This window comes from Crinia signifera, chromosome 2 (genome assembly GCF_055691185.1).
Source record: "Crinia signifera chromosome 2, ASM5569118v1, whole genome shotgun sequence".
NCBI classification, from domain to species: Eukaryota; Metazoa; Chordata; class Amphibia; order Anura; family Myobatrachidae; genus Crinia; species Crinia signifera.
In genome coordinates this window covers 196507739-196534015 of record NC_139218.1, presented here as the reverse complement: position 1 = coordinate 196534015, position 26277 = coordinate 196507739, and the positions used below count along the sequence as shown (strand labels likewise).

Here is a 26277-nt window from a genome sequence, read left to right as displayed (position 1 = left end):
GACGAAATCCATGGAGGAAGCTGTGGAAGGAAACCATACTCACCTGTCCCAGCGCGACGTAGTCCAGGTAAGGGTCTTGGCAAAAAAACAAACCGACACCCGAATCCAGCCGGACAAAGAGCCGCACGGTGTTTACATCGTGCGGCTCCGCCTCCCGAATGCCGCTATTGGCCGCCTTGCGGCCAATCAGGAGCCGCTAGGCCGCAAGGCGGCCAATAGCGGCATTCGGGAGGCGGAGCCGCACGATGTAAACAAACACCGTGCGTCTCCCTGTCCGCTTGGTTTCGGGCTGTCGGTTTGTTTTTTTGCCAAGACCCTTACCTGGACTACGTCGCGCTGGGACAGGTGAGTATGGTTTCCTTCCACAGCTTCCTCCATGGATTTCTTCGGACCCGGACGCCATCGCCGACAGGGACGTCGACTTCAAGAAGGACGTCGACATGAAGAGGAACGCCGACACAGGACCGGAGGACATCAGGACCAGGGCTACCTACGGGAAGAAGATAGGTAAGTATTAGTATGTGTGTAATGTGTGTATTAAAGTTTTATTTTAAAAGTGTGTCAGTGTGTTTTGTGCACTATTTTTTTAACTGTGGAACTACAAATGCCAGCGGGCCCTTTAATGCCCAGCAGGCTGGGACTTGTGGTTCTCCAAGTCCCAGCTTGCTGGGGAGGCTTGCTGGCACTTGTAGTGCCACAGTAAAAAACAATAGTTTTATCTATTTTTTACACCATTTATCAGCTCGATGCCCACCGCCCAGGGGCATCGAGGACAGCACCAGGCTTCAGCCTGGTCAGGTAAGTCCTGGAGGGGGGGACCCCTTCATTGGGGGGGTCCCCACTCCCCCAGGGCCCCTGGCCAGGCTGACTGGTCGGTAGGGTTAATGTTTTGGCCGCGGGACCTTATATTATAAGTGTCCCCCGGCTGTGACATTACCCTGCTGGCTGGTTTTGCCTGGGGCTGGTTCTTAAAATACGGGGGACCCCTAGTCATTTTGTCCCCCGTATTTTGGGAACCAGCCCCAGAGCAGGAGCCTGGGGCTGGTTGTTAAAAATCGGGGAACCCCTATTTGTCGGGTTCCCTGATTTTTAATTACCGGCCCCTTCAGCCTGGTGCTGGTTTCGGCTGTGGGGGGGACCCCACGCCGTTTTTTTTTTTAATATTTAATTTTTTTTCTATTTTTTTTACACTGAAGCCTGCACGGATCTGACTGATCCGTGCAGGCTAAAACGCAAATAGAACAGGAAAATGGTGTTCTATTTTCCTGTCGTATTTGCGTGGGTGTTTTACACCACTAAGCAGCCGTATTATCAGTACGGCTGCTTAGTAAATCAGAAACCACCATTCTTTTGAATGGTGATTTCTGTTGTATCCTATCGATGGTGTAGGGCATTCGTATTTGTAACTACAAATACGAATGTTCCATCTTTAGGACTACGAATTGTTGTATTTTTGGGATTGTAAATCCCGAAAATACAAATTCGTAAAAAAAAGGTGTATTTCTCCCTACGAATACACCTTTTTTCTACGAATCCATTTTGGTAAATGTCCCCGATTACGTGTAAAAATTGACAAGCAAACCTTTTTATACATCATAATGACCTGTATTGTTTACCTTAAATAGGTATAGGTATTGTTTACCTTAAATAATATTTTTTTTACACATTTTTTAATTGAAGTTATATAACAAAGTTGAGCGATGCTGGCATTTTTAGCAGATATTTTGTGCATCTCTCACAAACATGTTGGCACTCAAAGGGTTAAGTAATCAGTTCAAGTCTTCGATGTCAGACATACTGTACCTGAGGGGGGCTCAGAAACTTCTTGCACAAAGTTAGATGGAAAAGCTCCAACCAGATCTCCCTTCTTGCCCAACCACCAACCATCTTCAATCTGCAGTACAGGAGCAGAAAACAAACAATATTTATCCCAATGGTGGTTGATCACAAGGACAGAATTATCCCTTCTAGGAATTACAATGTACACTTGTAAGATTTAATTTAGTAAACAGTAGTCTTTGACAAATCTACATTATCTGTCAATCTTCAAATATGAATTTGGTGCTTATTTATAGTAATATAAATGTCCACCGTTGTAGTGGCCCTTATGCACATAATGTTGTAGTGGCCCTTAAATAATGGCCACAGTAGTAGTGTCCCTTATACACATAATGCCCACAGTAGTTATTTCCTTTACACATAATGCCCACAATAGTGCCCATTATGCATAATTCCCACAATAGTAGTAATAGCCCTTATACCAGGGGTTCTCAAACTCGGTCCTCAGGACCCCACACAGTTCACATTTTCCAGGTCACCCGGCAGGTGCACATGTGCATTCATTACTCATTGACACATTGTAAAAGATCCACAGCTGGAGCAAATTATTTCACTTGAGATTCTGTGAGGAGACCTGCAAAACATGCACTGTGTGGGGTCCTGAGGTCCGAGTTTGAGAACCTGTGCCTTGTGAATGCAAGAGAGAACTATCTGTATACCGCAGTAGTAGTGTGCCTGATACACATAATGCCCACAGTAGTAGTAGTAGTGCACATAATGTGAACAGTAGTAGTGCCCACTATACACATAATAGTAAGGGAGGGCAGTGCTAAAGACAAGTACCTTCAGTGATGCGGTCTATCCTCCTGCTGCTGTTAGTTTGTAACAGGTGCAACAGGGAGGATCTGGGGACCTGAAGGTCCCATACACTAGTCTGGCTTTCCGTGAGCTCCCCCAGCAGCCCCCCAGGAGAGCTCACTTACGATTTGGCACTTTATGTGCCCTTTTTACGAGTGATAAATAGCATGGGATATATCACAAGTAAAGCTGCGGGTGCAGGGCTTTTCTAAGCGCCCGGAGGTGGGGGTGACCGAGCAGTGGTGGATCCCAGGCAGTAGCAAGTGCCGGGCTGCGTTGAGCGCTCGGGGGGTGATAGTGCAGCTGCGGGTCCCGGGTAGTGTCAAGAAGCACTGAGCGGCAGGTGCAAGGCAGGTAGCGGCAGCATAATTAAAAAAGCAATTTCAAAAGACAGGCTGGTCGTAGATTGGCTGAGAGTTGTCTCGCAGCCACTGATTGGCTGGTATTGAAGTGGCTAACTTGCAACTTCCAAATATTGCATTGGATGGACATGCTGGATGAGCTGGCATTCGCAACCAATTTGATAATTTATGATTGGTCTTGCAGATTTACTAGACAATTATCTGGATAATGTGCCGATATCGAGAGGATAGGCCAGATAAATATAGAGGGCGGGATGTATTAATATACATTGCCACCCTTCACCATGCCCCCGCCGCATTGCCAACGCATATGTACTACCATATGCGGCTGGCATCGCGGTGCGATGACGGAGACCACCCGCGATACCTGTACTGTGGTCTGCGGGGGGGTCTCTGTCACCTCCCAGCCGCCTTCTTCTCCACTGCAGCGGGGACAGCTCAGAGTGGCTGGAAGAGCTTACCTTCTGGGGTCCAGGAGGACCTGTAAGAAGGTAAGCCCAAGGGAGGGGGAGAAGGGGGGTTGGTGAGACGGCGGGGTTGCAGCGGAGGCGGCAAAAAGAAGCCCATAGGCTTCTATAGGGTATCGCCACCCAAAGGCGGCGATATCCTTCCCGCCGATATCGATGCGGCTGGGTAATAGTACATAGGAAAATGCGGTAAAACAGGGGTTTTACCGCAATTTCCCCTTAGTACATCCCGCCCAGAGTGACTGAAATAAGTAGGTCATTGGACTAGCTGCACTGTCTCTCACTCAAATTCTCACGTGAATTCTAGCATACATGTTGTCTGACTAGGTACATGTAATCTACTCCTGGTATGTAAGACATATTCTGAATATATTGTCCCACGCAAAGAGATTTCAATCTCACCTCCTCCAGTACTTCCAAGACCTCGCCTGCCAAAAGTTCCAGCTCATCTGGCTTGCCTGGGTTATATGAATACTCTGCGCGGCACCAACGCTGCTTCTTCTTCTGTATATTCGCTAGAGAAATGATGGTTAATTCATTGTTAAAGACATTTTGGAAATGAAAGCATGACTCGGAATGTGTACATAACCTTATAAATAAATAAAAGTTTCAAGCAAAGCAATTACGGGAAAAGTTATCAAACCTTTATCAAATGTTTTTAAAATCATTGTCCTGCAAAAATATCTTTTTTTACCAAAGATTTACTCCTATGCATTGCAATAAAGGCTACATACTGTAGATATATTATAATAAAATGTATAGTATTTATGTTTATCTGAAAATAGAATTCAAATGTTTGGGCTTCTAGTGTATATGTGTGAGTCAGCACAGTAAGACCATGTAATCATACAGGGGAGCAGCTGCCTTAGATATATTTTAATGGTTCTATTGCACATTATTATAACTAGGCCCTTAATTCCCAGATGTGAAGAAACAGGTGTTTACAATAAGAGCAGTGTAAGCACACAAAGGACTCCCATAAGAACTGGAATTGGCAGAAACCATACTATAAAGGACAGGACACGGAGTAGCATAACAGAGAAAATACGCAGCTGCTGCTATCCATAGTTTTATTGTTGGGATTGGACCAATAGGCCATTTTTTTTAGTGGTGGAGAGTAAAGCCATGTACACATGAGGCGGGCTGTACTATAAAAAAAAAATAATACAATTTTTTTTCAAATTCACTAAAGCCCTTACCAGCGGGGCTTCGTTGCGGGGGTTAATCCCATAGAAGCATATGTGCTTATCTTCGCATCTGTGTGAGGGATCCAACACGGATTCCTCCCAGCATGCCCTGAGGCCATCAGTTTTTCTGTGTATTCCCAGTTGAACTTCCCCGTTACAAATGAGGAAGTCCAGGCAGCCGCGGGAATCTCAAAGGGCAGCTCTTTTTGGAAGAGCTGCCCTTTTGCGTTGCTCATCGCATATGTTAGTACATATGCGATGAGCATCGGCGAGATGGGATGTACCACCGCTGCTTGGTATATCCCATCCATGGTGAGATATTGGCTAATGGACAATTTTGACTAGATGCACAAGCGATTTTGGCTAGATGCACTGCAGATTCTGGCTAAGCGATGTTGTTTAACTAATCGTGTGTACACACAGTGTGATTTTGCCTATCAAATTTAACTATATAGTCAAAATTGAAAGCATGTGAAAATCATACTGGGTATAGCTGCACACAATTCCGATGCGGGGCTACAGAATTGAAAGTAGAAACAGACAAGGCAGCACAGTCTATTTCTACTAGATTGCTCTCTCACCACCACCCCCACACCCCAATCCATCCATCCCTCCCTCCCTGCCAGTCACTGCTGGCAACGAGCCAGGTCTCGGTGGCCGCTGAATTGCACCGTATGTACACACCATAATCATCTGTGATCTAGTCAAAATTCCCTTGCCTGAACAGTCTATAGGGATGTTTTTCTCCTGCTTCGATAACGACGCTTAGTCAGTATCTCCTAGCATAAATAGACTGTGCACAAAACGCAATTTTGACTATAATAGACTATCATTAGTTAGACAAAATTGCTTAGTCAAAATCTCCAGTGCAGCTAGTCAAAATCTACAGTGTAGCTAGTCAAAATTGCTTAGTCAAAATTGATCATTAGCCAATATCTCTTGTGTGTACAGGGCTTATCTATGCTATGAGATACTGAATTAGCAGGGTCGTGCATTGCTATCTTAAAGGGTGTAAAATGCAATGAGTCTGCCACATTTTGTGGTGAACCTCGCCATTTTAATGGCACACTTGTTGCTGCTACCTCGCCTGTATTTGGCCTATTGGTAAATCAGCCTAGTCAAAATTGCCAATGGGCTTATTCAAAGTAATTTATGGGCTTAGTCAAAAATGTCTTAAGGTGCATACACTGTACAATTTTTTTGACCAATTTTGTTGAAATAAATTTCCCTTGAACCCAGTGTCCTGGACAAAAGATGTTGACGAAATATATTGAGGACAGATGAAAGATCAAAGATCTAGCTACAGTTTATAGGCATATTTTGAAAGATATCCAAATTGAGCTGCATGCACAGTTGACAAACAATCTTAATGAAAATCTGGCGGGCATGCGCATCATCATTCCTCGTTTCTCACATTCATGCTGAAAGATATTTTGACCAATTTTGTTCAGAATGGCAGAAATGAATGAAATTGGTCAAAAAAATTGTACAGTGTGTATGCACCTTTAATAAATATTACTTTACCTGCCTGCCCTGTGTACTCCCCTTATCACACCACGCAGGTCGTAAGGAAGAAATAACGTAGACAATACAACTTGAAATTCTGAAAAAACGGTCTTTGAAAGCAAGATAAAGCACAGAAAAAATAATGTGATTGTTAACTCAACGTAAGTTATGGACTTAAGTTGTGTTAAAGTTTTTGCATTTCATGGTTCGTCGTGTTAATTATGTATGCTGTACAACAGTAATCGAACATCAACTTGATGATTTTTTTCTGCACTATAAAACATAGTACTCTGTTGATTTTTTTTTTTGGGTGGTAATGTATACCTTTGTTAACCACCTAAAAAAATTGGAATATCTAATGTCGATTTAAGCTAGCGTATTTAATCCTATTTGAATTTTTTTTTTGCCGTATCGAGACACACACAAAGCAAAAAGTAATTTGGTTTGGATTTTTAGATTCGTTAGGGGTCTAAATTTCATGGTGATTCTTTTATAAACACCTGTAATACTTCTAATAATCTGGATAAATAAGCCACGATTAGTAAATAATTTAATAAATTGAAAAAAATTAATATTTAATAAACCAACAGCCAAGATATTTGACAAAAATAGTTAATATGACATCCTCTATTCATGAAAAAAATTAGTAAAATATGAGATGGATAGTGAACATTTCTTTTTTTGAGGGAGTGATCTGATGTGGAATGACTTCTTGCCGACAGGTTGAAAAGTTAGATATTGGAATGGTCGACACTTTTTGGGGGGGTTATTTTGGATCTGCTTGATTTACTATTCACGTAAACATCTATTGGGAACAGTAACCTGTGAGTGAGTGAGTGAGAGAGTAAGTATGCCAGAATGTCAGAAGTGCAGCGAGTGAGTAGAGCCCACAGAGGTACATGTTTCCACTGATGGTCAGATAACAGGAAAGATATTATCTTTGGGACAAAACAGCAAAAAAATTAATTAACTAAAATTAACTAAAAAAACCTGAAAAAAAAAACACCCTGTTTCAAACATTTGTGTATCGACTATTTGCCTGTTGACCTTTTGAACCTGTCGACTTTTTGTACTGGTCAACAGTAACCGCTTTTATCTGTAGACCTTTTGTAACTGTCGACCTAATCAACCATATGGTATCACCCTAATAACGGTCTACCTAGACATTGGTGATATGGATTAATAACAGTTATAATGCCTTAATTATCAGTTTTCTAGTTACAGTAGGTTTACATATTGAAGACAAAGTGATTGTAGAGTGGCAAAGCACAAAAAGGTCTACAGCACTTAATTGTGGGGGAAAACACACATGTATTGTGTATCAGCAGCCACTGAGATGGAGGTATGCCAGCCTCCAATTGAACACAAAAAACAACACTTTATCCAGTGGCGCTTAAAACACAAAGCAGCAGTAATCTGATTAATGGAGAAAGGGGGGGGGGGGGGATTGAGCAGTGCTGATCAATCCCCCCCCCCCCTTTTTCAATTATGAATACTCTCAGAGGGCTCCCACAATTCCCTCTTGAGCGGCAGCTAAAGACAGCGCCTTTAGATACGTACTGTATCCTTTTTTAGTAATCTGGTTCATAGGTGCTGATTTATGTTTTTGCTGGTGGGTGCTCATGCCAAAAATATAGAGAAGTGGCTTCATGAGGAACGGGTGTGGCCACAAAATAATACCAATATATTATTATGGAGCACAGTTGTCTCCAATATTCAAATTGTGGCAACATAGTTCCACATACATAAATGCCCCACAGTGCAGGTACATAAATGCCCCCACAGTGCAGGTACATAAATGCCCCCACAGTGCAGGTACTCCGTGGACAGAATACACTCTTCCCGGCATACTGTTTCCCAGGTAGCGGGTCCGGCAATGTGGGCGCTGCAGCCACAAATTAGCAAGTTAATATGGTGGCCCAGCAGCGGGACTCGGGCCCATGGGTGCTCATCAATTTCCGTGGGTGATCGGGCCCTTGAGCACCCACAGAATCGGCACCTATGATTTGGTTAATGCTGTATTCAGCCTGCAGCTTCCATGCTAGCAGAGGTATAAAACCTGTGCCATGTTCTTGGATGAAATGGGATTTAAGTATTCTTGGAAACAGTGAAGATCAAAGCAAAGAGCGTGGCCAGTACAGGCTTCTTGGGCGTCCATCATAGGTGAGTGCACACAGAACACTGACTCCTGAAGATTACAGACCTGCTTGCGGTGCGAGCAGCCGATGTGGCTGTAGCAGTCCGGGACCACAGACCATTGTCCCCCGCATCATAAAGGTACCCCCTGTCCCTCCATACAAGGTACCCAGGCCAATATATACTTTAAATCTTCCACCAAGCATGTGCAAACACAGTCATATACCACTTACTGCTGTTTATTGCTGTCGGGAAAAACGAATAATGAAGGAGCAAAAGTGTGGTTTATGAGTAATAATTAACCAGAAGAGATGGTCCCACCTAAATGACATTCATGTGTACAATTATACTCAAAAGTTACATTTGACTTCCCCGTTGTGTCAAATTTACAAACCATCCATCTGGGAGCAGACAAGGAGATCTATGTACACTGATTAACATTTATTGTATTATCTATTTTAATACAAATTGCAGTGCAGCTACATTTATATTTATTCTGTTCTACTTTTTATTTTATTTATATTTATTTTTATTTTGTTTGATTTGATACCCCCGGGAGGTTTCTGTATGTATATACTCATTGTTTAAGAAATGTTTATTTAATTTAATCAGATTACTATTGATTGTACAATAGGAGAGCCAGAGAGCATAGCAGTCATCGGAAAAGGGTGGCTCACAGAGCAGCATATAGTTAGGCTGCGCTTACACATCACAGCGCAGCAGGTCCCATTCAACGGAACCCACTGCACTGCAAAAAGCTGTGTGTCCGAAACCTGCAGAACAGGATTCGCCTATGCCCAACTGCACACAGGGGTAGATGTATGAAGCAGTGATAAGGGAGGAGATGTGATAAAGTGCCTGGTCCTTTATCCCCAGCCAATCAGCTCCTGACTGTTCAGTTACAGACTGGGTTTAAAAAAGGAACAGTTAGGAGCTGATAATGTACCAGATACTTTATCTCTTCTCCTCCCTTATCACTGCTTCATACATCTACCCCACAGTACGGCACTGCCGCACACAGTGCAACAAACTGTGTGAACATATACATTGAAATGTCGGTGTTCAAATTGAAATGTGATTTTCCCGCCGTCTGGTCTTACCGAAGAGCCGATGCCTGTGGTCGCACCACTAAAGTGTGGCTAGCCACATAAGAGCCTGTGTGCAGGCTCCTTTCGGCACAGTGGGTCCCGCTAAACGGGACCCGCTGCGTTGCTATGTGTGGCTGCAGCCTCAGGAGAGACGCTGAAGAGAAGTGAGCTGTCATTTCCCAGGGTTGATCAAGCAATATTTTATTGTCTGGTTTGTTAATATAGTCTGTCAACTTTGCCTATCCCACATTAACAGATCTAGGATGAGGAATTGCTCCTGTGAAATAAAACTATTTTCTATTTCAAACGCATCTCATTATTAAGCTGATGTACTTGTCTGTCTAATTGAAAATGGTAATCGGCAACCTGTCGGAGTTGGGCGGAGGCACTCTTTTATAAGTCCCGGTTATTTGTGTAGTACCAGGGATTCCCCTGTAACAAAATTAACTAGTGACTTCAGTTCTTTCTGCAACAACAAGTAACAAAATAAAATAAAGGGTGGGAGAGAAGGATTTCCAGGAGTAACTCAAACAAGGACAAGCACTAACATAACACTAATCACAGGTTCTCAAAGTCGGTCCTCAGGACCCCACACATTGCATGATTTGCAGGTCTCCTCACAAAATCAAGTGAAATAATTAGTTCCACCTTTGGATCTTTTAAAATGTGACATTGAGTAATAAGTGCGCCTGTCAGGTGACCTGGAATCCGCGAACTGTGTGGGGTCCTAAAGACCGAGTTTGAGAACCACTGCTCTAAACACTCACCAAGAAGCCCTATAGATTGTTACCAATCAAAATGCTAATCACCCTAGGCAAAAGAAATTATTAATCTTAAAGAAACACTGCTCCTCCAAACTAGGAGTTTAACCCAGCTCAAGCACAATATTATGCTTTAGGCCAGTGGTTCCCAAACTTTTTTGAATCACGGCACCCTAGAGCATCAAAATATTTTCAAGGCACCCCTAGGCCAAATGCTTCTTATCGAGAAATTCAGAAAAAAAATATTAAATTAAGTTTATATGTATATATTAATTGTGTGTATTTGTCACAGTTATCTGGTGAGGGGCAGGATTTGCTTCTGTTTGAATGTCCACATATATTATGATTGGCAGCCACACGCACTGGTTTTGCCTGGTACATTGACCATAAATAATATTAATTGATCTTGGTCCACCAACACAAGGCACCCCTGCAAGTGTCCTGAGGCACCCCAGGGTGCCTAGGCACACAGTTTGGGAACCACTGCTTTAGGCATTCCCGGGAATCTCCAGACACAACACTTCACAAAAGATTGGTCTATGATCTTACTGCATGCAGGGAAGATCATAGACCATCGTTAACAGCGGGTATGTAAATTGTGAACAATTTATACGATTGGTCATTCCCATCGAAAGGGAACGCCCACAATGTCCTTCAAATCATTGTCACAGGGTGTATGCACCTTAAGACAGTAGGTGTATTGGTGTAAAAATCAGTCTCTCTTTTGTATAGAGAAAGAAAGGGTGTGCACCACCACTAAGGTTAGTACCAGGTGCTGTTTTGGGCTTATTTCAAATTTAGCAGCAGTTTGGGTTAGGGATAGTCAGTCCCTTGTTGTATATCAAAAGAAAGAGAAAGGAACTGCGCTTTGAGGAACAAATTACTAAACAGCGTTTTCAATATAAAACAATTTATTCCTTAATAAAAAAACATGTAAAAATTCAACATGCATAGAATCACCATTATAATTTGTTAATGTATATATTATTCATTGGCCATCATCTATTATGCTTAAAATCTCACATAAATATTACACTAGCCCCTTATACCCCTTTCACATCACTAAAATGAGTTGCAATCCCGAGTCTGTTGCAATCGCATTATAAAGAGGGCAACTTGGGTTTAACCCTTCTTATAACCCTGGACAAAATGCCAGGTTACTTGACCCGGGTCGACCTGGCAACAACCCCTGCTCGACCCGGGTTATTTTGGTGATGTGAAAGAGGTACTACTGGAATATAAATCTGATTTTTTCAATTGCTATACCATGGCAGACTAGTGTGAGCAATTTACGAATGTGTTCCAGAGGTAGCCTGCAAGGTGCGCAGCTGGTATCCAACTAATGCACTTCAGGTCGGGGTGGCTCATATACAGCATGCGCAGTACTTCTTACATACTGTGCATGCGCTAGCCCCAGCCTCTATGGGCTGCCTTTGCAGCAGCCCCCAGAGACATATTTTCCGGGTCCCCGGTCCAGCGCATGCCCAGTATAGTCCGTGGTACTGCGCATGCGCAGAACCCATTTTTGTGGCTACCCCGCAGCTGATGCCATTTTTGTGGCTACCCCGCACCTCCCAATGGTACTGCCTTGAGTGACTGGCAGGTTGGACTTCCAATAGGAAGTCACTGCCAGTCACAGTGAAGCCAGTCACAGTCTCACATACTGCATCTGGCTTCATTAGGCAGCGACTTTTCATACCCTCACTATCCACGTCGCCGTGGAGTTGATTTTATAAAGTGTGGACGAGAGCAGCGAGCCACCGCAAGGGGACCCGGAATACATGTAAAGTAATCCGCATCCGCTCTACACGCGGGCCGGGCTCGGTGGCTCGATGCGCTCTCCACACTTTATAAGATCAACTCCACGCTGACGTGGATAGTGGGGGTATGAACAAGTCGGGAGGACACGTACCGGGCTGGCGTGGATAGTGGGGGTGTTTTACGAACACATTCACACCTGCCATATCATACATCTGAGACAGTAATGACGACATGTGTTAACTGTTAACTTGAATTTACTTAATAATTAAGAACAAAATATCACATTAACTAATTAGAATAATAACAATGAATCAAGAACAAAGACATTAATAAAAGAGTCATTCTTCACAGTCTGCATTAGACTTTGGAAGAAGCGAAAGTGCATAAATAATACGCTGGAAAGCATTTTCAGCACCCACAGTCTTCCGCCAGATAAATTCCAGCAGGTAGGAATCTAGATGCAGGCGTGCGGTGCCTCTTTGACGCTTGTTGCGCCATTTACATGACCCCCAAAGGCGCTCAATGTTCTGTGTGTGAACACCAGTCTCCAGGTCGACGAAATGAAAACAATGTTTAACCCTGAGCATGGTAATATCCTGCCTGCTCCAGCTGCTCTGTATTATAGGCACGTCAGCAATCGGAGTAGATCATTGTCCCCGGTTCAACAAATTGATTGATGGTGGTCATCAGAGTACTGGCGTCACGTTTTTGGAAAGGTGTAACAAAGCACTCACCAGTGTCTCTTGAAATGCCTCTGAATATCCACTGTTGAGGCAGCATCCATCCCACATGGCTTTTCCACTGGACAAAGAGGCTCTCGCCTACTTTGACGATTTTACCTGGACCGCCAATACGTCGTTGGGGCTGTGCCATTAGGTCCACGGTGCAGGCCTCCCGCATCAAATTATTATAGGGGACCACTGTTTTATTTGACAACTGAAGTTGACGCTCGCAGTAACTGATAGTTGTCACCTCCTCCGCCCAGGAATAAATAAAGCGGATAAGCGTTAGAAACGGTAAACGGCACCCCGGGAACCAATGTGCCGCTCTGAGGCTCACCTTCTTCCAACATGATTTGATATGGCAGTGCCACATGCACTCTTTGATACTTAAGCGCATTGGGTGTCCATTAACATAAATTTGGGTTACTGGCAGCAAATTGTGCTGCTGAAAGAAAACAACTGCCTCCTCCTCTGTCTGCGGCAAGGTGAACATTGTGACAGGTTCTGCAGCCGTTACTGTCACTTCTCCTTCACCTCTCACTGATGCAGCCATTACTGTCACTTCTTCACCTTTGACTGAATCTGACAGGGAGCGGGAACACTACGCTACTTCTGACTGACTACGCTATTTACGCTGCCTGCAGTGATTCTGAAAGCACAGCTACGCTAACTGCGTAATGGGCGCCATGCTAATATACAAGTACCATATTAACTAGTGAGATCGCATTGCACGGCACAAAAAACGGGACATGCAATGCGATTTCACTACGCCAGTGTACTTATGCTAAGTGGGCGCCATGCTAATACCCAAGTACCAACATTTGCCCAATAACAAAACAGAGGATAAATCTGTCCGCAAATAAGATGCCACAAAACTAGTCATATGAATACATTTCTCTGCTCCAGACAGAGATCCCTGCAGTCTGCAAAGGAACAGCCACCATTCTTTTATTTGAGAGGGATCACAAATGTACAATGTATAGTAATCTCATGCATTAGATCAAAGATCAAGTGAAGTATTTAGCTCCACCTGTGTTATCTTTTAAAATGTGTCAGTGAGTAATGAGTGCACTGGTTTACCTGTGAGGTGAGCTGGAAAATGGGAACTGTTGGTAGCTCTCGAGGACTGGAGTTGGCTACCCCTGCCATGGAACAGTTCAAAAAGAGGTTACCCTCACTTGTGAAACACATTTCAAACAACTAACCCTTACCTTTAACATATCCGTTTTCTCCCTCACTCAACCACTTTTTCCCATCTTCCTCACCTCTGCATCCAATTTATCCCATCCACCCCTGACATATAACACATATCTGCTCTCAGCCCATCCCTGCAGCACGTGTGTTCTGCCCCAGTCGTCGGCACAATGTCTGCATAATTATCATCACTCTACTATTTCTGTGGTGAAGACAAGCTGGATCCAAAACAGCTGCAACAAAGCTCCAGAGTTGAGACTTTAATCATTTCTCCCTTGCTAGAGTAAGCTTCACAGAACAGTTCTACTAATTCACTCTAAATCTCTGATGCAGTCAGTGAGACCACGTGAGACAGGACAGTTGCAGGGGGATCTAAGACAATAATAACACTGTGATATTTTTGTCCCCACTCACTGGATTCCTATGTACCTGTAATCCTCCCTGAGGGCAGCAAAACAGCCTTTTGGATCTCATGCAGCCAGGTTACATATTGTAATGTAATCTTAAAAGCACAGACATATATGTAATAATACTACAGAGCTTGAGTTTTGGCACATCACATGTGGATAAATAAATGGGTGTGGTATAGAGTTATGAGAATGCCAACATGGTTTGCATATTGACATTGGCATTTATTCTGATCTGATTGTAGTACAAATTTGTTCTCAAAATGGGCAAAACCATGTGCACTGCAGGTGGGGCAGATGTAACATGTGCAGAGAGAGTTAATTTGTGTGAGTTATTTTGTTTCTGTGCACGGTAAATACTGGCTGCATTATATTTACACTGCAATTTAGATTTTTGTTTCAACACACCCCACCCAAATCTAAAGGTGCCCATACACTAGTAAGATTTATCTTCAGATTTGGCTGGTTGGAACAAAAACATGGTTATGGATTAGTGTCAGTTTGTCAGTTTTCCAGCATTTCCAAGCAAATGGTCAACTGTCATTTGCTCTCACCCATAACCAGGTTTTTGTTCCAACCAGACAGATCTGCAGATAAATCTGCGTGTGTATGGCCACCTTAACTCTCTCTGCACATCTGCCCGACCTGCAGTGCACATGGTTTTGCCCATTTTGAGAACAAATTTGTACTGCGATCAGATCTGAATAAGGGCCATTATGCATTGACTTTGTGAATGTCGACAATACTATTAAACCCTAACCACAGCCTAACCGTAACCGCAGCCTAAACGTTAATATGTGGTGCGCACGAAAAATAATGTATTTATTTATTATTATTTTTGTGAAGAGTGTCTTATATAGCACAGCAAGTTCTGTTGCGCTTTAAATGGGGAGACATTCAATTAGAGTTTGACACTGATGAAACAGAATCATTTCATTATTTATTTAGGGAGTAGTCAAAATAAAAGAACAAATATCTCCAGAGATCTCCTCCAAATGTATCCATTGATCTAATACAACTTCTCTGTAAAACCACATACTGTAATGTCTACTGAATGACATGGTTTTAGGAACTGGCCTGTAATCATGGACCTATAACATCTAGGTGTTCCATTCAACCACAAATCCATACATAAGTGATAGTATTTGTATAGAGATGGTAAAAGCTCCTTCTCACCATGGTGAAGACAGGCAGAACTGTGTAAATTAACCGTTTACTTACCACTGCTTTTCCTGACAGACCTCGGGAACCTCTGTCCATTATCATTTAGAAAAAGTGATGGAATTTCCTGTAGCAGAGAGAGAGAAAGGTTGCTTTGAATAAATGTAAGCATTACGTTAGGCCAATATTGTTTAAACCTGTTTATCGTAAACTGGAATCTGCATGCCCCAGAGCTGCCATAATGTTACTATACTAAAACTCCTTTCTCATGCAGAAACAATGAGCAGAGAAACATTAAGGTCTTCCTGCTTCATAACTTTCATCTCATAAATAGGCCAGTGACAATGCTACTCAGGAATCCGGGACTCAATTCACGGACCACATCCATGACGCAGGGAAAATAACACATGCTTTTCTTCTTATATGAATCTATACTTGAATACAGCAGGATACCAGACCTACATAGAATAACATCACACCACAGCACATCAAAGGCTAAAGCCAGCCACAGCCGCTGTGACACCAGCATTAATTGCAGGTAATAAGCCTGATACTGCAATACTGGGGCTTCAAGGCTAGCAGTGATATTGGGGGTGATTCTGGTTGGTTTGCGAGAGCAAACTCCTTCTTTAATGGACAAAACCATGTGTACTGCTGGTGGGGCTGATGAAACAGGTGCAGAGAAAGTTACATTTGGGTGGGGTGTGCTCAAACTGAAATCTAAATGGCAGTGTTTAGAATAAAACAGCCAGTATTTGCTCTGAACAGAAACAAAGTTATACCCCTCTTACATCCCATCTTCAATAAAACTCTTATCTTAGCAAATTTACCCCTAAATGTCCACAATAATTTTGTTAGAATCCTTTGTAGCTGGTTGCCATATTGTGGAATTAGAAATATTATCATTTATTTATACGATGCTACAAGTGTCCCAGCATCATCCATGCAAGTAACAGTAAAACTCACAAAATAACACAAAAAACTTTGGCAGTACAGGAGAAAACAACCATTGTGATCTCTATACAACTGAATGACAGATAGTAACAATAGCAGTCAGTGACCCAGTGCAGTCAGCAGGGGCGGATTGGCCCACCGGGAAACCGGGCTGTTTCCCGGTGGGCCGGCATATTTTTAGTGTAAAGGGCCGCCCTCCCTCCCTAACAGGGGCGGCCGCGGCACCTCCGTGTATTTTGCCCAATTTAAAGATGGCCGCGGCCAGCCTCCAGTTGTTCCAAAGTCAAAATGGCCGCGGGAGGGCTGCTGCGCATGCGCGGCCGCACGCAGCTCCTCCCGCAGCTAATGTGCAGACTGCAGAGGTGGCCGCATCGCGATCGCGGGTGCGCGTGTGACGTCACCGCGCACCCGCCCACTACAAGAATGCCTGCATCGTGGGGAGGCTAAGGAGTGACTGCCTAGGCTATCATTCTGACCTATTGTGAAAGTGCCCCTCCGAAGATCCTGCGCTCTCTCACTCCCTGGCCCTGCTGCAGCTGCCGTGATTGACAGCCTCCAGCGCTGAATAGAAGAACAGGATGCTCAGCTCTGAGCTGTCCAATAGTGTTTGATGCAGCAACCTGCTGCTCAGTGATTGGCTGAGCACGCAGGCTGCAGGGAAAAGGGAGGCAGGATTCCCGGCTCAGTCAGCTAAGCTTAGTGTTGGAGAGGCTGTCTGCAGGGGTGTGCTGCTCATGGACAGGGGCGGATTGGGAATTAAAACCAGCCCGGGAAATATCTTGAAGCAGCCCTAACGGGGGGAGGGGATTTTTGAGGGGGCGTGACCCTGCGCTAAAGGGGCGTGGCCTATTACAAGGTCATGCCCCATTTTCACTGCTGTGGGGGCATGGCTAGTGGCTCTCTGAGCTGCTGGCTATGTCCCCAGCTCCTCAGGCTGCAGAATAGGTGCATTCACATCTATTCTGCAGCCTGTGGGGCTGGGGAGATAAAGACAAGGGGGTGACGGGGGTCTCCTAACTGCCCCAGCACCATCCACCCCCCCCTCCCCCCTGCCATGAGACACTGAGTATGGGCCACCTCCCTTAAACACATTATGCACCATAACAAGAGGGCCCCTTTTCTATAAAAAAAACTGTACACCTTATGCCACACAGTATGAGCCAACATTCACATTATGACACATAGAGTAAAAAAATAATAACATTATGCAGCACCCTATGAAACAAAAATCACATTATGCCGAAGAGTATGAGCTAAAGTTCACGTTATGCAATGGAATGAGAAGACACAGGGTGAGAGGGGGTTGGTGCAGGGTGAGAGGGGTTGGTGATGAAGGGTGAGAAGGGGATGATGAGGGGTGAGAGTAGAATGGCAAGGTGGAAGAGGATGCAGGGAGGGAGGGGGGACGGAGGGTGGCATACAATGCTGGGAGGGGAGATGCAGGGTGGCTGAGAACGAAGGGAGGGAGGACTTACGCAGGGTGGCACAGGGCACAGAGTGTGAGGGGGCATGGTGGCACAGGATGCAGGGTAGGAGGGTGAACGCAGAGTGGCAGAGGATGCAGGGAGGGGAGTCACAAAGTGGTGGAGGATGCAGGGAGGGGAGACACAGAGTGGAGTTGGTTGCATGGTGGCAGAGGATACAAGGAGGGGGGACGCAGGGTGGCATAGGATGCGGGGTGACAGGGAAGACGCAGAGTGGCATAGGATGTGGGGTGGTGGAGGACTCAGATAGGGAGGGGGGAAACAGGGTAGCGGAGGAAGCAGGGTGGGAGGGGGTAATCAGGGTGGCATATATATATATATATATATATATATACACACACACACACACACGGCCATTTTAACTTTGGGCACAGCCGAGGCTGGCCGCGGCTATATTCAATTAGGGCCAGTGGCGTAACTATAAATTTTGCTCCCCCCTGCCAAAGAATTTTCTGGCGCCCCCTCATAATGCCCATTACACTATACGCCACACTCATTATGCCCCTTATACTAAACGCCTCACATCTAATGCCCCTTACACTATACGCCACACACCATAATGCCCTTTACACTGTACACCACACACCCTAATGCCCCTTACACAATATGCCACACTGTAATGCACCTTACACTATACGCCACACACCACAATTCCCCTTTGACTATACTCGACAAGCCGTAATGCCGCGTAAACATTATACACACATACATATACAGAGGAACCACAGATTACTGACGGGCCAGAATATAGTGTAGTCCCGTGATCGTATGCGACGACACCAGGTTTGATGTTCTGCACATCACACCTGATGATATTGCAAGCAGAGACACAGAGACACACACATGGGGAGGGGGAGCTGGAAGAGACACACACATGGGGAGGGGGAGCTGGAAGAGACACACACATGGGGAGGGGGAGCTGGAAGAGACACACACATGGGGAGGGGGAGCTGGAAGAGACACACACATGGGGAGGGGGAGCTGGCAGAGGCACACACATGGGGAGGGGGAGCTGGAAGAGACACACACATGGGGAGGGGGAGCTGGAAGAGACACACACATGGGGAGGGGGAGCTGGCAGAGGCACACATGGGGAGGGGGAGCTGGCAGAGACACACCATGGGGAGGGGGAGCTGGCAGAGGCACACACATGGGGAGGGGGAGCTGGCAGAGGCACACACATGGGGAGGGGGAGCTGGCAGAGGCACACACATGGGGAGGGGGAGCTGGCAGAGGCACACACATGGGGAGGGGGAGCTGGCAGAGACACACCATGGGGAGGGGGAGCTGGCAGAGGCACACACATGGGGAGGGGGAGCTGGCAGAGGCACACACATGGGGAGGGGGATGGGGAGCTGGCAGAGGCACACACATGGGGAGGGGGAGCTGGCAGAGGCACACACATGGGGAGGGGGAGCTGGCAGAGGCACACACATGGGGAGGGGGAGCTGGCAGAGGCACACACATGGGGAGGGGAGCTGGCAGAGGCACACACATGGGGAGGGGGAGCTGGCAGAGGCACACACATGGGGAGGGGGAGCTGGCAGAGGCACACACATGGGGAGGGGGAGCTGGCAGAGGCACACACATGGGGAGGGGGAGCTGGCAGAGGCACACACATGGGGAGGGGGATCTGGCAGAGGCACACACATGGGGAGGGGGATCTGGCAGAGGCACACACATGGGGATGGGGAGCTGGCAGAGGCACACACATGGGGAGGGGGAGCTGGCAGAAGCACACACATGGGGAGGGGGAGCTGGCAGAGAGACATACATGGGGAGGGGGAGCTGGCAAAGGCACACACTGTGGGTTGAGGGGGGTGTGCAAAGGCACAAATATGGATGCACAAATGGTGTGGGGGGCCAGGGGCACACATGTGGGTGGGGGGGCACATATGGTGTGTGTGTGTGTGTGTGTGTGTGTGTGTGTGTGTTTGGGGACAGTGTCACATAGTGTGGGGGGAAGCTGCTCCATAGAAGGGGGAGAAGACACAGGTGGGGAACAACTTCTTAGTGACTCTGTGTAGTCCAGCCTGGGGAAATAGTGACTCAGGTGGGGGCCCACTGCGGCAGGGTATGCATCCTAAAATTATGACACCTTAATCAGCCATGTACCTGAAGTAACTTTAGGGCTGCCCCTGCCCTGATAACTATGAATCTTCTGCTCGTTCCTCTCCATGAGCAGCACACCCCTGCAGACAGCCTCTCCAACACTAAGCTTAGCTGACTGAGCCGGGAATCCTGCCTCCCTTTTCCCTGCAGCCTGCGTGCTCAGCCAATCACTGAGCAGCAGGTTGCTGCATCAAACACTATTGGACAGCTCAGAGCTGAGCATCCTGTTCTTCTATTCAGCGCTGGAGGCTGTCAATCACGGCAGCTGCAGCAGGGCCAGGGAGTGAGAGAGCGCAGGATCTTCGGAGGGGCACTTTCACAATAGGTCAGAATGATAGCCTAGGCAGTCACTCCTTAGCCTCCCCACGATGCAGGCATTCTTGTAGTGGGCGGGTGCGCGGTGACGTCACACGCGCACCCGCGATCGCGATGCGGCCACCTCTGCAGTCTGCACATTAGCTGCGGGAGGAGCTGCGTGCGGCCGCGCATGCGCAGCAGCCCTCCCGCGGCCATTTTGACTTTGGAACAACTGGAGGCTGGCCGCGGCCATCTTTAAATTGGGCAAAATACACGGAGGTGCCGCGGCCGCCCCTGTTAGGGAGGGAGGGCGGCCCTTTACACTAAAAATATGCCGGCCCACCGGGAAACAGCCCGGTTTCCCGGTGGGCCAATCCGCCCCTGCTCATGGAGAGGAACGAGCAGAAGATTCATAGTTATCAGGGCAGGGGCAGCCCTAAAGTTACTTCAGGTACATGGCTGATTAAGGTGTCATAATTTTAGGATGCATACCCTGCCGCAGTGGGCCCCCACCTGAGTCACTATTTCCCCAGGCTGGACTACACAGAGTCACTAAGAAGTTGTTCCCCACCTGTGTCTTCTCCCCCTTCTATGGAGCAGCTTCCCCCCACACTATGTGACACTGTCCCCAAACACACACACACACACACACACACACCATATGTGCCCCCCCACCCACATGTGTGCCCCTGGCCCCCCACACCATTTGTGCATCCATATTTGTGCCTTTGCACACCCCCCTCAACCCACAGTGTGTGCCTTTGCCAGCTCCCCCTCCCCATGTATGTCTCTCTGCCAGCTCCCCCTCCCCATGTGTGTGCTTCTGCCAGCTCCCCCTCCCCATGTGTGTGCCTCTGCCAGCTCCCCATCCCCATGTGTGTGCCTCTGCCAGATCCCCCTCCCCATGTGTGTGCCTCTGCCAGATCCCCCTCCCCATGTGTGTGCCTCTGCCAGCTCCCCCTCCCCATGTGTGTGCCTCTGCCAGCTCCCCCTCCCCATGTGTGTGCCTCTGCCAGCTCCCCCTCCCCATGTGTGTGCCTCTGCCAGCTCCCCCTCCCCATGTGTGTGCCTCTGCCAGCTCCCCCTCCCCATGTGTGTGCCTCTGCCAGCTCCCCCTCCCTATGTGTGTGCCTCTGCCAGCTCCCCCTCCCCATGTGTGTGCCTCTGCCAGCTCCCCTCCCCATGTGTGTGCCTCTGCCAGCTCCCCCTCCCCATGTGTGTGCCTCTGCCAGCTCCCCCTCCCCATGTGTGTGCCTCTGCCAGCTCCCCCTCCCCATGTGTGTGCCTCTGCCAGCTCCCCATCCCCCTCCCCATGTGTGTGCCTCTGCCAGCTCCCCCTCCCCATGTGTGTGCCTCTGCCAGCTCCCCCTCCCCATGGTGTGTCTCTGCCAGCTCCCCCTCCCCATGTGTGTGCCTCTGCCAGCTCCCCCTCCCCATGTGTGTGCCTCTGCCAGCTCCCCCTCCCCATGTGTGTGCCTCTGCCAGCTCCCCCTCCCCATGTGTGTGCCTCTGCCAGCTCCCCCTCCCCATGGTGTGTCTCTGCCAGCTCCCCCTCCCCATGTGTGCCTCTGCCAGCTCCCCCTCCCCATGTGTGTGTCTCTTCCAGCTCCCCCTCCCCATGTGTGTGTCTCTTCCAGCTCCCCCTCCCCATGTGTGTGCCTCTGCCAGCTCCCCCTCCCCATGTGTGTGTCTCTTCCAGCTCCCCCTCCCCATGTGTGTGTCTCTTCCAGCTCCCCCTCCCCATGTGTGTGTCTCTTCCAGCTCCCCCTCCCCATGTGTGTGTCTCTTCCAGCTCCCCCTCCCCATGTGTGTGTCTCTGTGTCTCTGCTTGCAATATCATCAGGTGTGATGTGCAGAACATCAAACCTGGTGTCGTCGCATACGATCACGGGACTACACTATATTCTGGCCCGTCAGTAATCTGTGGTTCCTCTGTATATGTATGTGTGTATAATGTTTACGCGGCATTACGGCTTGTCGAGTATAGTCAAAGGGGAATTGTGGTGTGTGGCGTATAGTGTAAGGTGCATTACAGTGTGGCATATTGTGTAAGGGGCATTAGGGTGTGTGGTGTACAGTGTAAAGGGCATTATGGTGTGTGGCGTATAGTGTAAGGGGCATTAGATGTGAGGCGTTTAGTATAAGGGGCATAATGAGTGTGGCGTATAGTGTAATGGGCATTATGAGGGGGCGCCAGAAAATTCTTTGGCAGGGGGGAGCAAAATTTATAGTTACGCCACTGGCCCTAATTGAATATAGCCGCGGCCAGCCTCGGCTGTGCCCAAAGTTAAAATGGCCGTGTGTGTGTGTGTATATATATATATATATATATATGCCACCCTGATTACCCCCTCCCACCCTGCTTCCTCCGCTACCCTGTTTCCCCCCTCCCTATCTGAGTCCTCCACCACCCCACATCCTATGCCACTCTGCGTCTTCCCTGTCACCCCGCATCCTATGCCACCCTGCGTCCCCCCTCCTTGTATCCTCTGCCACCATGCAACCAACTCCACTCTGTGTCTCCCCTCCCTGCATCCTCCACCACTTTGTGACTCCCCTCCCTGCATCCTCTGCCACTCTGCGTTCACCCTCCTACCCTGCATCCTGTGCCACCATGCCCCCTCACACTCTGTGCCCTGTGCCACCCTGCGTAAGTCCTCCCTCCCTTCGTTCTCAGCCACCCTGCATCTCCCCTCCCAGCATTGTATGCCACCCTCCGTCCCCCCTCCCTCCCTGCATCCTCTTCCACCTTGCCATTCTACTCTCACCCCTCATCATCCCCTTCTCACCCTTCATCACCAACCCCTCTCACCCTGCACCAACCCCCTCTCACCCTGTGTCTTCTCATTCCATTGCATAACGTGAACTTTAGCTCATACTCTTCGGCATAATGTGATTTTTGTTTCATAGGGTGCTGCATAATGTTATTATTTTTTTACTCTATGTGTCATAATGTGAATGTTGGCTCATACTGTGTGGCATAAGGTGTACAGTTTTTTTTATAGAAAAGGGGCCCTCTTGTTATGGTGCATAATGTGTTTAAGGGAGGTGGCCCATACTCAGTGTCTCATGGCAGGGGGGAGGGGGGGGTGGATGGTGCTGGGGCAGTTAGGAGACCCCCGTCACCCCCTTGTCTTTATCTCCCCAGCCCCACAGGCTGCAGAATAGATGTGAATGCACCTATTCTGCAGCCTGAGGAGCTGGGGACATAGCCAGCAGCTCAGAGAGCCACTAGCCATGCCCCCACAGCAGTGAAAATGGGGCATGACCTTGTAATAGGCCACGCCCCTTTAGCGCAGGGTCACGCCCCCTCAAAAATCCCCTCCCCCCGTTAGGGCTGCTTCAAGATATTTCCCGGGCTGGTTTTAATTCCCAATCCGCCCCTGGCAGTCAGACTGGATAACCTAATATGGAGGACTGGAGACATTTATTAATGATCCTATTATCTGCAATGATTTTGCAAATAGGGCAGAAAGCAAATTTGGGCACATTCGGGCTCAAACCAGCCTGCAAAAGGTGCAAGATCGGGTTCCGTTGCGGCATTTAAACACCACGACATCTGCATCTCGCAAGGTTAGCCCTCACTGGTGTACTACAACATATCAAAAATACTGTCTGCCCATGGCATCCATAAAACCCAGCAACAGGTTGAGAACAAACTTAAAGCACTTCATAAGCAGTACTCCAAGGTGTATGATCCAAACTGGAGGAAGAGTGGTGGTGCCCATATGGACAATCAAAGCTGCTCTTCGATTCCTCACACTTGTTGGCAGGGTAGACCCGGGAACCAGTTTCCCGGGTCCTAGGTGCAGTATGAAGAGGGTCTGTTAGCTGAGATGATCTGTGCCCCGGGATCAGGTTTTTGCAGGGGTGGCAATGAGAACATGGTATAAGAGTGTGTTTGGTAGGGCATTGTTAGTGAGAGGTGACAGTGGAGTGGGGGAATACTGGAAGGTGAACTTCGATAAGATAAGTTAGGTAGGAGAGAGGGCATGAGTTAGGATTGGGAGGAGGGCAGGTAGGCTCTGATGAACAGGTGCAATTTAAGAGCATTTAAAGCTCTATGTTGTTGTAGAGGCTCTTATTCAGTTAACAGTGCAATAATGTACAAATAAAATAAAGCAGGAGGCACCAGTATGAAAGACATTGCTCCTGTATGCATCTGCAATCAGAGTGCTGCATCCAAAGATGGTCATTGCCTTAATCAGACTAACTGGTTCTAACACAGTCAAAACTGGGGTGACAAAACCACCCCCACACACACAGCTACCCCCCCCCCTCCCCGCTAGAGCCTAACCCTTGTGGCGGTACCGTCCACCGGGGTGCTAAATGCAAAAAATAGTAGCTTTGATTGATATGAAGTTGATGAGATGCAATCCAATTGTCTACAATAGCAATAATGTTAACATTATTTATGGTATATATATATATATATATATATATATATATATATTTATTTATCTACAAGCAACGCATGAAATGTCTTAGAATGTTGAGAAATGAAACTACAGAAATTTGATAGGCAATACAGGTTGAGTATCCCGTATCCAAATATCCGTTATCCAAATTATTCCGAAAACCATACATTCCAGAAAGTGAAAAAAATATATTTTTTTTGCTAAAAACTTACTAGGGTCATCTGTAACAGCAGTACTGGGGACATGATATGTAACTGTCACTAAATATATGCAAGAAAGTGATTGCTTGGCATTCTCATTCAGGATCTGAGATTGTACACAAACTTTGTTTCATGTTTTGAAACCTTGTTTTATGCACAAATAATATATATTTGTGTGTATTTCATGTGGTTGATGTGTTTATACAGCATAAAAGCAAGATACTTCAAAAATACATCATTGAAATATTAAAATATTCCGAAATACGGAATAATCCGTAAACCAAAATTGTCCTGGTCCCGAGCATTTTGCATAAGGAGTACTCAACCTGTACTTTTGAACAGAACTGCAATGCTTAAGCATCACTGGCATATCTGTAATGGGAGCAGTGTGTGTTCTAAGGAGGCCCACACTGCACACTCTGCACCCATGTTTAATTAAGTATCTGTCTGGAATCCTACATTGGGCTGCAGCAGAAATAACCTGGAAAACGGTGCTGCAACCCTTTTTCGGGTGATTTGTGCATGTGGAGTTGGGTGTGGTATGACCACTCAATACAGTCATTAAACCTTCCAACAGTCATTAACCCCTTCCTGACACAGCATGTTTTTGCCTTCCTGACAGAGCCCTTTTTTTCAAATCTGACATGTATCACTTAAGTGGGGATAACTTTTTTTTGCTTTTACTTATCCCAGTGATTTTGAGATTGTTTTCTCGTGACACATTGTACTTCAAATTAGTGGTAAATTTGGGTCAATACAGTCTGTGTTTTTTTGTGAAAAATACCAAAATGTCGTAAAAAAATGGAAAATTTAGCAATTTGCAAAATGTTAAATTTTCTGCTTGTGAGACAAATAATCATACCACTCAAAATAGTTAATAACTAACATAGACCATATGTCTACTTTATGTTTCCATCATTATTTCAACTTCCTTTTAATTTTTTTGGACACTAGGAGGCTTACAATATGAATAGCAAATTTTCAAATTTTCAAGAAAATTTCAAACACTGATTTTTTTAGGGACCAGTTCAGTTCTGATGTGACTTTGAGGGACTTGTATGTGAGACACCCCCATAAATGATGCCATTTCAAAAACTGCACCCCTCACAGTATTCAAAACAGCATTTTGGAAGTTTGTTAACCCTTTAGGTGTTTCACAGGAATTAAAACAAAGTGTAGGTGAAATTTCAAAATTTCATTTTTTTTGCAGATTTGCAATTTTAATACATTTTTCTAAGGAACACAGTAGATTTTACTAGAGAAATGTGACTAAAAATTGATTCCCCCAATTCTTTTGTTTTCATAAATATCCTATATGTGGCCCTAGTGTGCACGTTGACCAAACCACAGGCTTCATAATAGAAGGAGCACCTACTTGATTTTGGAGCCTCCTTTTTATGAGATTATTTTTTAGGCACCATGT

At 46.5% G+C, this 26277-nt stretch overlaps 1 protein-coding gene across 2 annotated transcripts in view; it reads right to left on the bottom strand.

Annotated features, from left to right (window-relative positions):
* Positions 1-26277, bottom strand: part of MNMIP1 (manchette microtubule inner protein 1) — a 107301-nt gene that overhangs the window by 58443 nt on the left and 22581 nt on the right. For both annotated transcript variants that reach the window (XM_083173533.1, XM_083173532.1), the window contains exons 3-5: positions 15450-15516; positions 3869-3981; positions 1804-1894 (exon numbers count right to left, since the gene is read on the bottom strand). In XM_083173533.1, coding sequence (XP_083029659.1) covers positions 1804-1894; positions 3869-3981; positions 15450-15516 — 271 coding nt within the window. The remainder of the gene's footprint in view (positions 1-1803; positions 1895-3868; positions 3982-15449; positions 15517-26277) is intronic.